The sequence below is a fragment of the Trichomycterus rosablanca genome, chromosome 10 (assembly GCF_030014385.1).
Source record: "Trichomycterus rosablanca isolate fTriRos1 chromosome 10, fTriRos1.hap1, whole genome shotgun sequence".
In the NCBI taxonomy this organism is placed as follows: domain Eukaryota; kingdom Metazoa; phylum Chordata; class Actinopteri; order Siluriformes; family Trichomycteridae; genus Trichomycterus; species Trichomycterus rosablanca.
Window position 1 is genome coordinate 39,582,804 of NC_085997.1, and position 12,247 is coordinate 39,595,050.

Genomic DNA, 12,247 nt, shown 5'->3' on the forward strand with positions numbered 1-12,247 from the left:
TGGTCAGTGGTAACTGCAGATATACTAGTGATGAGTCGTTCGCGAACGATCCGATTCTATTGAACGGATCTTTGAAATGAACGAAAGGAACCAAGTCTTTTATTTCTGCGCAGTTCTAGACTGTAATCCACCCATTCAGCTTCACATCAGTAGAGGGAATTAATCGTAAATTGTAATAAGAGCTGTTTATTGTCGATATTCAAATCCGAAACACTTTCAGTATCACGGAGAGCGAGACACACACACACACACACACACACACACACAGAGAGAGAGAGAGAGAGAGAGAGAAAGAGAGCTAGTAGTATAATGGCAAATAATTGAGAAATAAACTATAAACTTGTTTAATTGTGTTAAATCTGATTATTTCATGGTGCTTATGTTTTAAAGCAGAAACAAACACAGTCACATCTCTGCACAAGAGAGGATTGTTCTGAAACTTAATGCGATGCAACCACAGTACGTCTCTTCTCTGTAGTTTTTTTCCTTTTGAAGTAATTTTTTTTTCTCGTTTAAGTGTTGTTTGAATTAGGAATACATTTAAGACAAGGTAGCAAAATTTGATATTAATATCGGGGGTGTCTTATAGTTTACCCAGTAGCGCCTCCCGAAGAACGAAGAGCCATTTCTTTGAACGGCTCTTTAAAAGGAACCGAGCCAAAAGATCCGGCTCCCTTCAAGAAGCCATAATTCCCATCACTAATATATACACACACACCTAATTAATGTGTGCCATATGTGGTTCTGTGATGAGAAACATAGGTGGTACTTGGAAGTTTTGGTTTGATAATGGGTGGTACTTGGTCTAAAAAGTTTGAGAACCACTGGCCTAGACAATATACTGCCACAGTACTGTAAGTCACTTTGGATAAATGCCGTAAATGTAAATGTAAAATGTTATGTAATCTAAATGATAAAAAAATATATTTTTTGCAAGTGTATTGAGGACATTTTGTTGTGTCAATACACACAGAGGCTAGGATTATTTTGGTGGTGTAACTCTCTAATTCTTCACTAGTGATTACTATTGACTGTAGTGATTTATCTGTACCTACAGAAACAGGGTTAGTTTGACTGCACTCTTCAAAAAACTAAACGAAACAGTGGTCTTTTAAACAAGGTAGAACAGAAAACCCAAATTGCCACTTTATGCTAAAAGGGTATTTACTTGGATGGTCACAAAAATGTGACTAAAAAGTAATATGTTATTAAATAGTAGCTCCTGGAACATGGGTTGACACTGTTTATAGTCAAGTGTTTTACATTGCAGTGGATTTAGAGGTATCTGTGCAGAGTGTTCCTGCTTTGTCTATGTGAGAAAAGGGACAGTTGCAGAAATGTGCCATGAAACACATGCTGATCAAAGTAATTTCACATAATCAGTCAGACAGAGGGGTTATTAGGAGCAGCATATCCACCTGTTGAATTGTGTTTTACTGTTGTATGGTTAATTTAAATAACTGAATGAATGACAAAAGATAATTATAATAAGTTTAAAGAAATTTTATTTAAAGAAAAAACAACAAAGTTAATTTTGGCATTGAGGGCGTTTTGACGAACTCTACACCATACAGAGGTAGGCGTTTTTATTTCACACCCGTATTATAAATCCCGCCCCCGTGACGGACCAATCAGCGGATTCTAACTCTGAGAAGAGCTCGAATTGGCCAATCATGATGCAGCATTTTTGATGGTCAGAAAACAGGTAGGAAAGTGAAATCTCGTCCCAGGACGGGTGCTGTAACCTCGCGAGAAAAGATGACATTCCAGCCTGAGTGTGAGAAGTAGGCTGCTCCATAGGGAGAAGGCTTTAAGCACTACTGAGGGGGAAACGCAGACCTGTAAGCCGCGGAAAAAACGACGACAAAGCCGCCCGACGCACCGATCTCGCCTCGGCTCATGAGGATATTTTGAAGCGGAATGCTCGAATTGTTCGGAATCATGCGGTTGAGACGGAGGCTGAAACGGCGTAACGGACTGGAAGTCGGAATCCGCCACTAGCCGCGTTCAACCGCTGAGAGGAATCCGATTAGCCTGCTGGCTAACCAGGCGACGGCTAGCGGAGGTTTATTAGGTTCAGCTCAAAATAGGTTGGAATTAAAGACGGACCGGTTCACTCTCTGTGGAAAAGTGGGATTTATTTATCATTAAATCTGACATCTGATCTCAGGCTGTGGTGGAACCGGTCGAACAAGATATTCTAACTGTTTTGTTTACGGGCTGCTCGGTAGCTAACAGTATTATTGATCTGAGGCGCTTCATCAGTCAGTCAGTCGGCTTTGTGCTCACAGGCCAGGCACTGAAAACTCCATTAATATTCCTGTCAGATTAAAACCTATTTATATTTATCCCTAGTCTTCATAAATCACTCGAATTCGGGACAGTAAAACAAACCCAGTTTGATCAAACTTGCTTTAATTCGGATCAGTTGTGCTCTGTGTGTAGGATGATGGTTCGCCTAATAACCGGGCGCATCCCACATTAACGAGGACCGACCGCATTTATTTACACTTTAATTCACCTCATTTTGGACTTTTCGAGCTGCTCTGAGAGGATAACATGTCGACCACCAAGGAGAACCCGTGCAGGAAGTTCCAGGCGAACATTTTCAACAAAAGCAAATGTCAGAACTGCTTTAAACCGAGGGAGCTGCATCTGCTGACCGACCCCGACCTCAACCAGGTAAACAAACCCCCTACTGTCGGGACTGTCCTCATATAACTGCTTTATTTTTATTTATTCATTCATTCATTCATTCTCTTAATTCATGTGTGTATCTATCAGCTTGATCTAAACTGCTATTCCAGACCAGATTCTGGATTGAATTTGGATTGAAAGTCGGGTTATGTAAGCACCACATTCGCCTGATGTGCTTCTGCTGAATGGACAATTGCATTCATCATGATTAAGTGCTTATTATAAATGTGCATTTAAAACATTTTAAACCTTGCAATGGAAATTTTGATGCAAAAAAAAGTCTTCTGGATAAGCAGGGATGTCCTGATCTCATCCTGGGTGTAGATACTGATCCAGAAAGTTGATTTGATTTGATTAAAGTGGATTGGATTTGGATTAGATAGGATTAGGATTTTCCATCAATTTACGTCTGTTTGCCTAGTGATTAAGATACTGGACTAGTAATCAAAAGGTTGCTGGTTCAAGCCCCACCACTGCCAGGTTGCTACTGTTGGGCCCTTAAGCAAGGCCCTTAACACTCTATCGTTTAGATAACATACGGTCACACGACTGTAAGTCACTTTGGATAAAAGCGTCCGCTAAATGCAGAAAATGTAAATCATATACACCTAACCAGGGTCCTCGCACAGCGTTTGAAGACCCCACCCACATAGTCCGGTCATTTCCCCACCCAGCAGACTCGGTGGCCAATCTGTGTCTGCTGCAGGCACTGCCAAATATGGCCACTAGATGGCGCCAGGCTGAGATTCAAACCAAACTAGTCATATCCACGTGTGCAGTACAGACCGCTTCTTTTCACCTGCACCAGGCGGGTTCATACGGAGATCCGTATCCCGCGCGGAGAGTCACGCCCCGATCTCCGCTATCCCCCGTCTCTGTGCAGCAGCATGCGCCAGTTAGCAGGACCCGACCATCGTTCAGAACTCATGAGTTTTTATTAGGATTTTTGGCAGGAACATTTGTCTGATTTGTGGTTTCTTAGACACTCTGTAGATATGAGGCCGTAAAGTACGCCGTACCGTCGTGGCGTTCGCTTGGGGTCAGTTAAACGTGGCATCTTAAACATGGCTCACAGGCCATGATGACGCTGCCGGTGTGAACGCAGGGCGATCAGTGATTTGGCGACAAGGTGTGTGTGTGAACTCGCCTCAACGCCGATTGTGAGCATCTATGCTTGATGTTTGGTCTGGACTAGGTCGAAAACTTTAAAATCAGATTGTCTGGGGGGGGGGGTTGAGGGGAGCAGTCAAGCTTTCGTACGCTCGCTTTGAGTCCGGTCATGGTCTTAAACGCTTAATAAGAAGCCGCTAGAACCGCATTCGAGTCCACGCTCCATTTGTTGACAGTAGACCTTTGTAGAGATGCCAAGAAACTCCAGTGTAGAGCAGCCAGGGTTTGGGGTTTAAAATCCGTCCTAAACCTGTGAACAGATTCCGATCTTTTCCTTTTAAAGCAGTTCTCAGTTCCGTCGCTGCTCTGGTTCTGTCCCGCAGATCTGATCTGATCTTTTTTTCCTCCAAAAACTTTCCTAATGCGCTGGAGTACAGGCTGCGTGTTTCGCTGGCACTAGTTCGTCCTCTTTTGTGGACTAATCGGAGCAGCCTGTGTCGGCGTCCACCGCCGGCCAGCTTTAGGTACTTTAAGGAAGGTCGAACCCGTGCCAGACTCCCGGGCGATCGTGCTCTGATGAAAACGGTTTAGGATCTAGTCTCAGGTGTTCCGGCAGTTTGCCGTCAATCTGGTGTCCTCGCTGCTGAAGATCAGATCTTAATTAGTCCCGTCTACACGGCTTCGTTTTTAATAGCAGCAGAGGTGAATCCCTGATTATAATAAATACAGTTACAATCCTTCATTTCATTATTTATTTATTATTATTATTGAAAGGATAATAATAATAATTTAGAGCAGATGGAACACCTGTTTCATATATACATCTACAAGTCATCTACAGCAGCGGTTTTCAACCTTTTTGTACACGCGCCCCCTTCCGTGTGCCGGCCTTGAACTTGCACAATACAGTCAGACAGGTACCGTTCTCAGGTACGAGTCCAGGTACGAGTCCAGTGGCGGTGTGCTTTACACCACTGCATCTGACACTTTGCATTACGCTTGGTGATGTAAGGCTTGGATGCAGCTGCTCGACCATGGAATTATTATTATTATTATTAATTGTAGTTATTATAATAATAAATATAATATCATTAATTAAAACAAGATTATTATATCATTTTTTTTACTATTACTATTGTTATATTATTACACTTATTAGATTATCAAAATTTGTATTTATATTGTTAGAATTATTATTTTTAATCACAGTTTTATCATAACAACAGTAATAATAATTAATATGTATATGAGTATTTTTGTATTATACGTTTATATTATTATTAATATTAATATTGTAAGAATAAAAGGCAGATGAAAAGCCTGTATTTGTCATATATACAGATACACATGCTCAGTACGATGAGGGTTAAGGGCCTTGCTCAGGGGCCCAACAGTAACTGCATGGCAGAGCCGGGATTCAAACTCACAACTTTATAGTTATAGTTTACAGCTGTATCTACTAGGCTACCACTGTCCCATTATTATTATTATTATTATCATTTTAATTATAATTATCATCCTTGTATTAATTATTAATATTGACATTTGCAGAATTTAGGAGACTCTTTTATCCAAAGTGACTTACAGTTATGACTGATACAATGCATGCATAGAGGGCTAAGGGCCTTGTTCAGGGGTCCAGAAGTGGCATCTTGGTGGTGATGGGGCTTGAACTGGCAACCTTCTGATTACTGGTCCGGTACCTTTGATCTGTACTGTATATTATTATTGTTGTTGGTATTATAATGTTACACATTATCATTATTATTATTATTATTATTATTATAATGATTACTACTAGCATTGTTATTGTTTATATGGTTTATAATTATATTGCACAGTAGTAGTAGTATTATTATTATGATTATTTATATGATTCTTATTATTGTTGTGTTACGTGGAGACGGTTAGTCTTGAGCTAATGGACTGGATTAAAACATGAAGGTTGAAACACTCGGGCGCCCTGACCGTGAGGTTTCAGATGATTAAGGCCAGTTCATTCTTTTAATCAGGATCTTCCAAACGCGACCAGTTAAAATACTAGTAAATAAATAATAACTAATGATCAGGATCGTCTCATAAGCAACTGAGCAGAAATGGGGGCGTCTAGCAGCACCAACATTGTGATTAACACTTCCTCCGCTGCTGCAGACCTCCACTCCTGACCCGAGGAGGGTCGTAATTAATTATGCATTGTTCGTACGGAGATCCGTATCGCGCACGGAGAGTCATGCACTGATCTCCGTTATCCCCCGTCTGTGCAGCACCATAGATCAGCCAGCAGAGGGCGTAACTGCAGCAGTCACCTCCGCCGGTCCCACCCTCGGACGAGCCGAAAGTTGTCCGTATAGTCTCCCGGTGCTGGGATTAGAACTCATGAGCTTGAGAACGTTCAGTAACGTTCAGTTCGAACCCAAAGACATGGAGCTTTGTAGCACTAATACATCCAGCATTACAGAACGTATATTTGCAGCGTATATTGGACACGTTTAGCCAAGTTCATGACTTACAATTATGACTGAACACAATGTGAGCAATTGAGGGTTAAGGGCAGTGGTGGGGCTTGATCTGGCAACCCTCTGATTACTACTCCAGTATCTTAATTGTTTAGCTAGCGCTGTCCTATACAGCATGCTCCATTATTCTTTCATTTCTTTTCTCTGTGCTTTGATATAAAGCTTAACGTAGGCGAACGCCCGCTTCGTTTAGCTTCAGCCTCCCCGGCGACTCGGGGCCGCGTCCTGCGGGTGGTAGCAGCTCTCGGGGGACGCGGGGCCTGCGAAAGGAAGTGTGGGTTCCACTTCAGTCTGCTGGGCGCGGAGGGGAGGCGCAAGAGACCCCGAGAGTGCATCCAGGGGTGAGGAGAGGGGTGCCGGGAGAAAGTCGTTAACCCCACCCCGCCCCCCCGCGCTCGGGCCGGGAGGAAATCGGGGGTCGAACGCGGTGCTGTCGGGGGGGCCGCGGGTCGAGGAGAGGATCTGTGGGGAGGAAACGGGCCGTCGATGTGTAGAGGAAAAGTGCAGGGGTGTGGTGCCGCTCTCCCGGGTCTCCTGGGTCCAGGAGCGCACACGGCCCCCTCGCAGCTGGCTTTTGTTGTGTTTTATTTTCCCCTTCCTCCTCCACACACAGAGGAAAGGCGCAATCCCCCCCCCCCCCCCCCCATCCCGTGCTATTTTGGGATCCCGCGAGTCGGAGGGCTCGGTGCCTGTTGCGATGTGAGACGCTGCGGTCCGTGCTTTCAGTTTAAGTTCTGCGGGTCCGGATCCCCGGCTGGGCTCACAAATACTAAAGGTGCGCGGCGGTACGTGAACCTAGCCGTTATGTAAGGGGCGGACGTATCGGGGCGCTCTCGGTGCAGGTCACACGCCCGGATCGATCGAAGGGTCGGGTCAGGAGCGGCACCCGGCGTAAAACCTGTACCGAATTAAGTACAGGTAGCACGGTTTTACGTCCACGTTATGTTCCCTGAAACAGCAAGCTGACCGAAGTGGACGTTAACCAGTAGTTGCCATGGTTACAGTACTTTTAGGTTAATCTACCGTATGCCTAAATACTCTAAATGAATAAATACGGTAGCTTAGACGCAGTGTTTTATTTCAAACCATTTCTTTATACAGCGGTACCTTAAAACTCAACGTCAGTGGGTTCTGGGAGTGGTGTTGAGTTTTAAAGACGTTGAGTTCCGAGGTATTTTCCCCCATGAGGATGTTTGGGAGAACCTGTTAATGCGTCCATGGTCCCGTGGAGCTGCAGATATTTTAGTCTCATGTAAAATAATGAGGTTGTTTTTGACACTTAAACACTGAAAATAACACAAATATAATATAAACACACTGAAATACAATTACTAACAGTTACACATCAATAAAAATACAATAAAAGCTGCACTTTAGTTTTACTTCTTTATTGTTTCCTGACGCTTCTTAATGCTGGAGATGCCTGATCTTCCGTTCAGCACCGGCGCATTCACATGAGAAGCCGCTGTGCCGTTATTTCCTATGAAGTGTGACGGCGGTGCACAAAACTCACCGTGACTTACTGTAGTAAAACAGCGAGTGAGGAATGTGATTAGTGGAGGAACTTATGAGCAGTAATAATGAAGAGAAGTTTAGTGCTCCTGTCTCCTTCTTTTACTACATTAAACCACGTTAAGCTTTATTTTCAACCAGAAGCGTTTTAGACTCTGGGAGAAGCTGATTCTGATTCTCAGCATTTCTCAGAAGCTGGAGCTGTAACACAAGTTTAAAAGTGAAACAGGGAGGAGAATCCAGATAAACACAGATACATGTGGAGCTGTAACCCTGGATCTGCACCTTATTCCACACTGATGCAGATCCAGCTGCAAACGATACGTAAATGCCACCATGTCTGAAGCCTAAACTCTAAACTAAACCGCGAATCAGAAAAAGTTGGGACGGTATGAAAATACTTTCCCTTTGACGAACCCGAGATGTTTCACCTTCTCTCGGCTCGACTTCATCTCATTTATTAATAAACGTCCATTCCTGCATTTCAGACCTGCTTAACATTCCAAAAAAAGTTGGGACGGTAAAGCATTTACCGCTCTGTACCGTCTCCGTTCCTTCTCACGACTCTTAAAAGTTCAGACGTTTGGGCACCGAGGACGCCGAGCGACGACGTGTTTCCGTTATTTTGTCCCGTCCTTCCTGCAGACACGTCTTAATGTGTGGAACAGTTCAGGGTTCAAGATTCTCCTCACGTCCTCTATCGGGGACAGAGCAGGACTGCAACACGTGCCAAAAATGTTGGGACGGGGCAGTTTAGGGCAATTTAAAACAATGAACATCACAGAAAGATTGGAAGGGATTTGCATGTTTCTCTCTCTACCTGTATGAGGACGAACGCCAACCAAACCAAAGCTTGTAGTGGAATTCGAGGCGTTATAACAGGTTATAAGGGGTCAAAGTTCAGTAGAGAAGACGCTGAAAGCATCAGCGCATTTAAATACAGCTGAGGGTTGGTATAAACGTGGCCGCTGCAGTCGGGTGAACTTGCCCGGTCCTGCACGACGCCGCGCCGCACCTCCTCTCCTCCGTGATCCTGTCAGAGGGGGGCAGCGGCGTCATCAGGAGCATGAATCAGGCCTGCAGCGTCAGTACATGCTTCCTCTTGACTTGATCTGTTCGAGATGTAGGAGTGCGCAGGATTTGGGAACTGTTTTGTACCGTCATTTGTGGGGTCGAGTTTAGGATGAACGCAGCTTTTACTGATCAGACTCTCTGTACTGGAGCTGCGATGCTTCGGGTTCGATTCCACCACCTGTCTTTCACGTGGCTTCGGTAACCCTCACACCCTTGTTCCTTCCCTCTTAGACATAGCCAATCATATCTGTCCCGTGCCACCTGAGTGAAGCTTTACTTGGTTTATATGTGTTTAGATGTAATGACTGGATGAATTTTGGAATGTTTAATGGACCAAACACAGACACTGTTGCATTATGGGATGAATTACAGCTGGAGGAAGCCCTACACGTCCTTAACGGTCGTTAAAACAATGACACAGCTGAAGATTTATATATGTAGGACCGGGAAGGTCCGTGATGTCCTCCCGGTGGTCATCAAGCCTCTCTTGAGTAGTTGGGTATAGAAATCTATATATGGATGAATGTACGTTGTTGGCAGATGACATGATTAGTAGCGAGAGTAGGTAGCAGGTTCGAGGAGAGTCTGGAGAGATGGAAGTGGGTGGATTGGGTGACGTTAGAGAGGTTGGAGTGATTTGTGATAGAAGGGTATACTGACCCCCCCCCCCCCCCCCCCCCCCCCCCCCCAAACAAAAACAACCAGAGAAACGTCGGGTCTGTTACCCCTTTTCCACCAAAAAAACCATGGTTCTGGTTCTTGAACCGGTTCTGTTCGGGTTTCTCTGAACCTTGGTGTTCTGTAGAGAACCGACGCGCGTTTCCACCAGTTTTTGAGAACCAGGCAGCGTCATCATCGGTGGGCGTTACTTACTAAGAGTTAAGAGCAGTAATATCATCATGGTGGAGTGTGTGGATTATGTGTCAGCATTTGTGCTGCTGTTACAGATGTTTGTTTTTATGTAAAAAGCATCGATCTAACTATCGGTGATGAGAAGACGTGACGTGTTCGTCTCAGTTGTTGTTTTCTTTAGTTCATTAATGTGAGAAGAGTTTTGTGCTTCGGTTTCACCGCGACTCTCGGCGCAAATAGCCGATTTACTCAGCGCTCGACTCGAGAGATAAAACATCATTAAAGTTCCACAACACGAACAAACATCTGTGTGAAATAAACATCAGATCCACTCTATAATACCACGTGTACCTGTGTGTAACTGGATTTACTTCACGTGTGTTTATGCAGCTCGGGGAGATGAAAAAGCTTCACGCTTTATTTATCACGTTAAGCGAGTTTCGTTCTGTCCGGGTCACTTTTATCTCGTAATATCTCACAGTTCATCTTTTTAAAGGTGCTTTGAAAATATCAGCGGCAAACTGGTTCAAAATGTGATCAGGTGAAGTTTAAAAGATAAAAATGCAGCATTACGCTCCATACGAGACCCCAGCGGACGCCATTGTTGCTAACGCGCTATGCTGTACAACATGACACGCCCACTGACGGACGTCACGGTTCGGGCTGAATAACCCAGTATCCTGTGGTGCCAGATTGACCCGCTGGTTCTCTGTCTGGAACCTCTTTTTTCCGGTGGAAACACGCGGAACCGGTTCAAAGTCAAGTTCGGGAACCAGAACGGGCTCTGTGCTGCGTCGGTGGAAAAGGGGTACGTGTGATCTCTCTACATAGACACATTTCCCATCATCCTACACTCCCGAGAAGAGGGCGTGTCTAAATTCCCTTAAATAGATCCCTTAAAATGCTCCTACTCAGGTTCTTAATCCTGAGTGATGATCTGACTGAATGACGAGGGAGCGCCCGACACCTCCTCGGCGCTGAAGATCCATCCCAGCATTCAGTGCGGCACAAAAAAATCTCTCATCAAAAACTACAAACATGGCGGACGAATCAATACGGAGCAACCAACGGAGTTCCTTTCACATGTTAATACATTCTGGTTGATGTTAAATCTGTATAAAGGTGTAATTATACGAGTGTGGGTTTATTGGGGCGTCGGGGAGAGGTTAAGCGCTTTCGGTACGCGGAGGGAGACGTTAGCTGGCGTGCTAGCGGCGACTGTGTTAGCTTAGTAAGCTACAACTGCAGTGACGTATAAGTAGAGCGTCTAAATAATCTGATTATGACTCCATGCCGTATTAGAATCCTCTCTACTGAGGAGCTGATCAGGGCGGGGCGGGGCAGGGCGGGGCACTATAGTCTATGTTAAAGATTCTGATTCATTTGTTGATGCAGATCTGGGTGATGAAGCTCCTACCATCAGCTCACCAGAACTAAACCCACAACAACTGAGATTTAGACCTTCATCAGTAGGGATGTAACGATACACTCTACCCACGATACGATACGATTCACGATACTGAGTTCACGATACGATTTTTTCCCTATTTTTTTTTTTTAAAACAAAATGAAATTAAAGACAAATTATGACAAAGTTTCCTTTTATTATTTCTCTTTAAAAAATAAAATAGAATAATGTATGTGCGCTTATCTTTTATTTATCTAAATAAAAGACAAAACCAAAAACAATTTCCCCTCACGTTTCACATTTCGTGTAAAAAAACAACATTTTAAAACAAATCCCACATTATATAATAAATAAATAAATAATACCAACAAAGAAAGTAACCTCAAATAAATAAACTAAGGTTTTGCCTGTGCTCCTTCCAAGCTTGGTAAAGTGCTGTAATGTAAAGTGCTGTAAAGTAAAGTGCTGTAAAGTAAAGTGCTGTAAAGTAAAGTGCTGTAATGTAAAGTGCTGTAAAGTAAAGTGCTGTAAAGTAAAGTGCTGTAATGTAAAGTGCTGTAAAGTAAAGTGCTGTGAAGTAAAGTGCTGTAAAGTAAAGTGCTGTAAAGTAAAGTGCTGTTATGTAAAGTGCTGTGAAGTAAAGTGCTGTAAAGTAAAGTGCTGTAAAGTAAAGTGCTGTTATGTAAAGTGCTGTAATGTAAAGTGCTGTAAAGTAAAGTGCTGTGAAGTAAAGTGCTGTAAAGTAAAGTGCTGTAAAGTAAAGTGCTGTAAAGTAAAGTGCTGTGAAGTAAAGTGCTGTAAAGTAAAGTGCTGTAAAGTAAAGTGCTGTAAAGTAAAGTGCTGTAAAGTAAAGTGCTGTGAAGTAAAGTGCTGTGAAGTAAAGTGCTGTAAAGTAAAGTGCTGTTATGTAAAGTGCTGTAATGTAAAGTGCTGTAAAGTAAAGTGCTGTAAAGTAAAGTGCTGTGAAGTAAAGTGCTGTAAAGTAAAGTGCTGTAATGTAAAGTGCTGTAAAGTAAAGTGCTGTAAAGTAAAGTGCTGTGAAGTAAAGTGCTGTGAAGTAAAGTGCTGTAAAGTAAAG

The 12,247-nt window shown here is 43.5% G+C and overlaps 1 protein-coding gene across 2 annotated transcripts in view; it reads left to right on the forward strand.

Annotated features, from left to right (window-relative positions):
* Window positions 1-1,819: 1,819 nt before the first annotated feature.
* The window catches only part of mprip (myosin phosphatase Rho interacting protein), a 59,869-nt gene continuing 49,441 nt past the window's right edge, over window positions 1,820-12,247 (forward strand). For both annotated transcript variants that reach the window (XM_063003330.1, XM_063003331.1), the window contains exon 1: window positions 1,820-2,682. In XM_063003330.1, coding sequence (XP_062859400.1) covers window positions 2,560-2,682 — 123 coding nt within the window. In that variant the 5' untranslated portion in view covers window positions 1,820-2,559. The remainder of the gene's footprint in view (window positions 2,683-12,247) is intronic.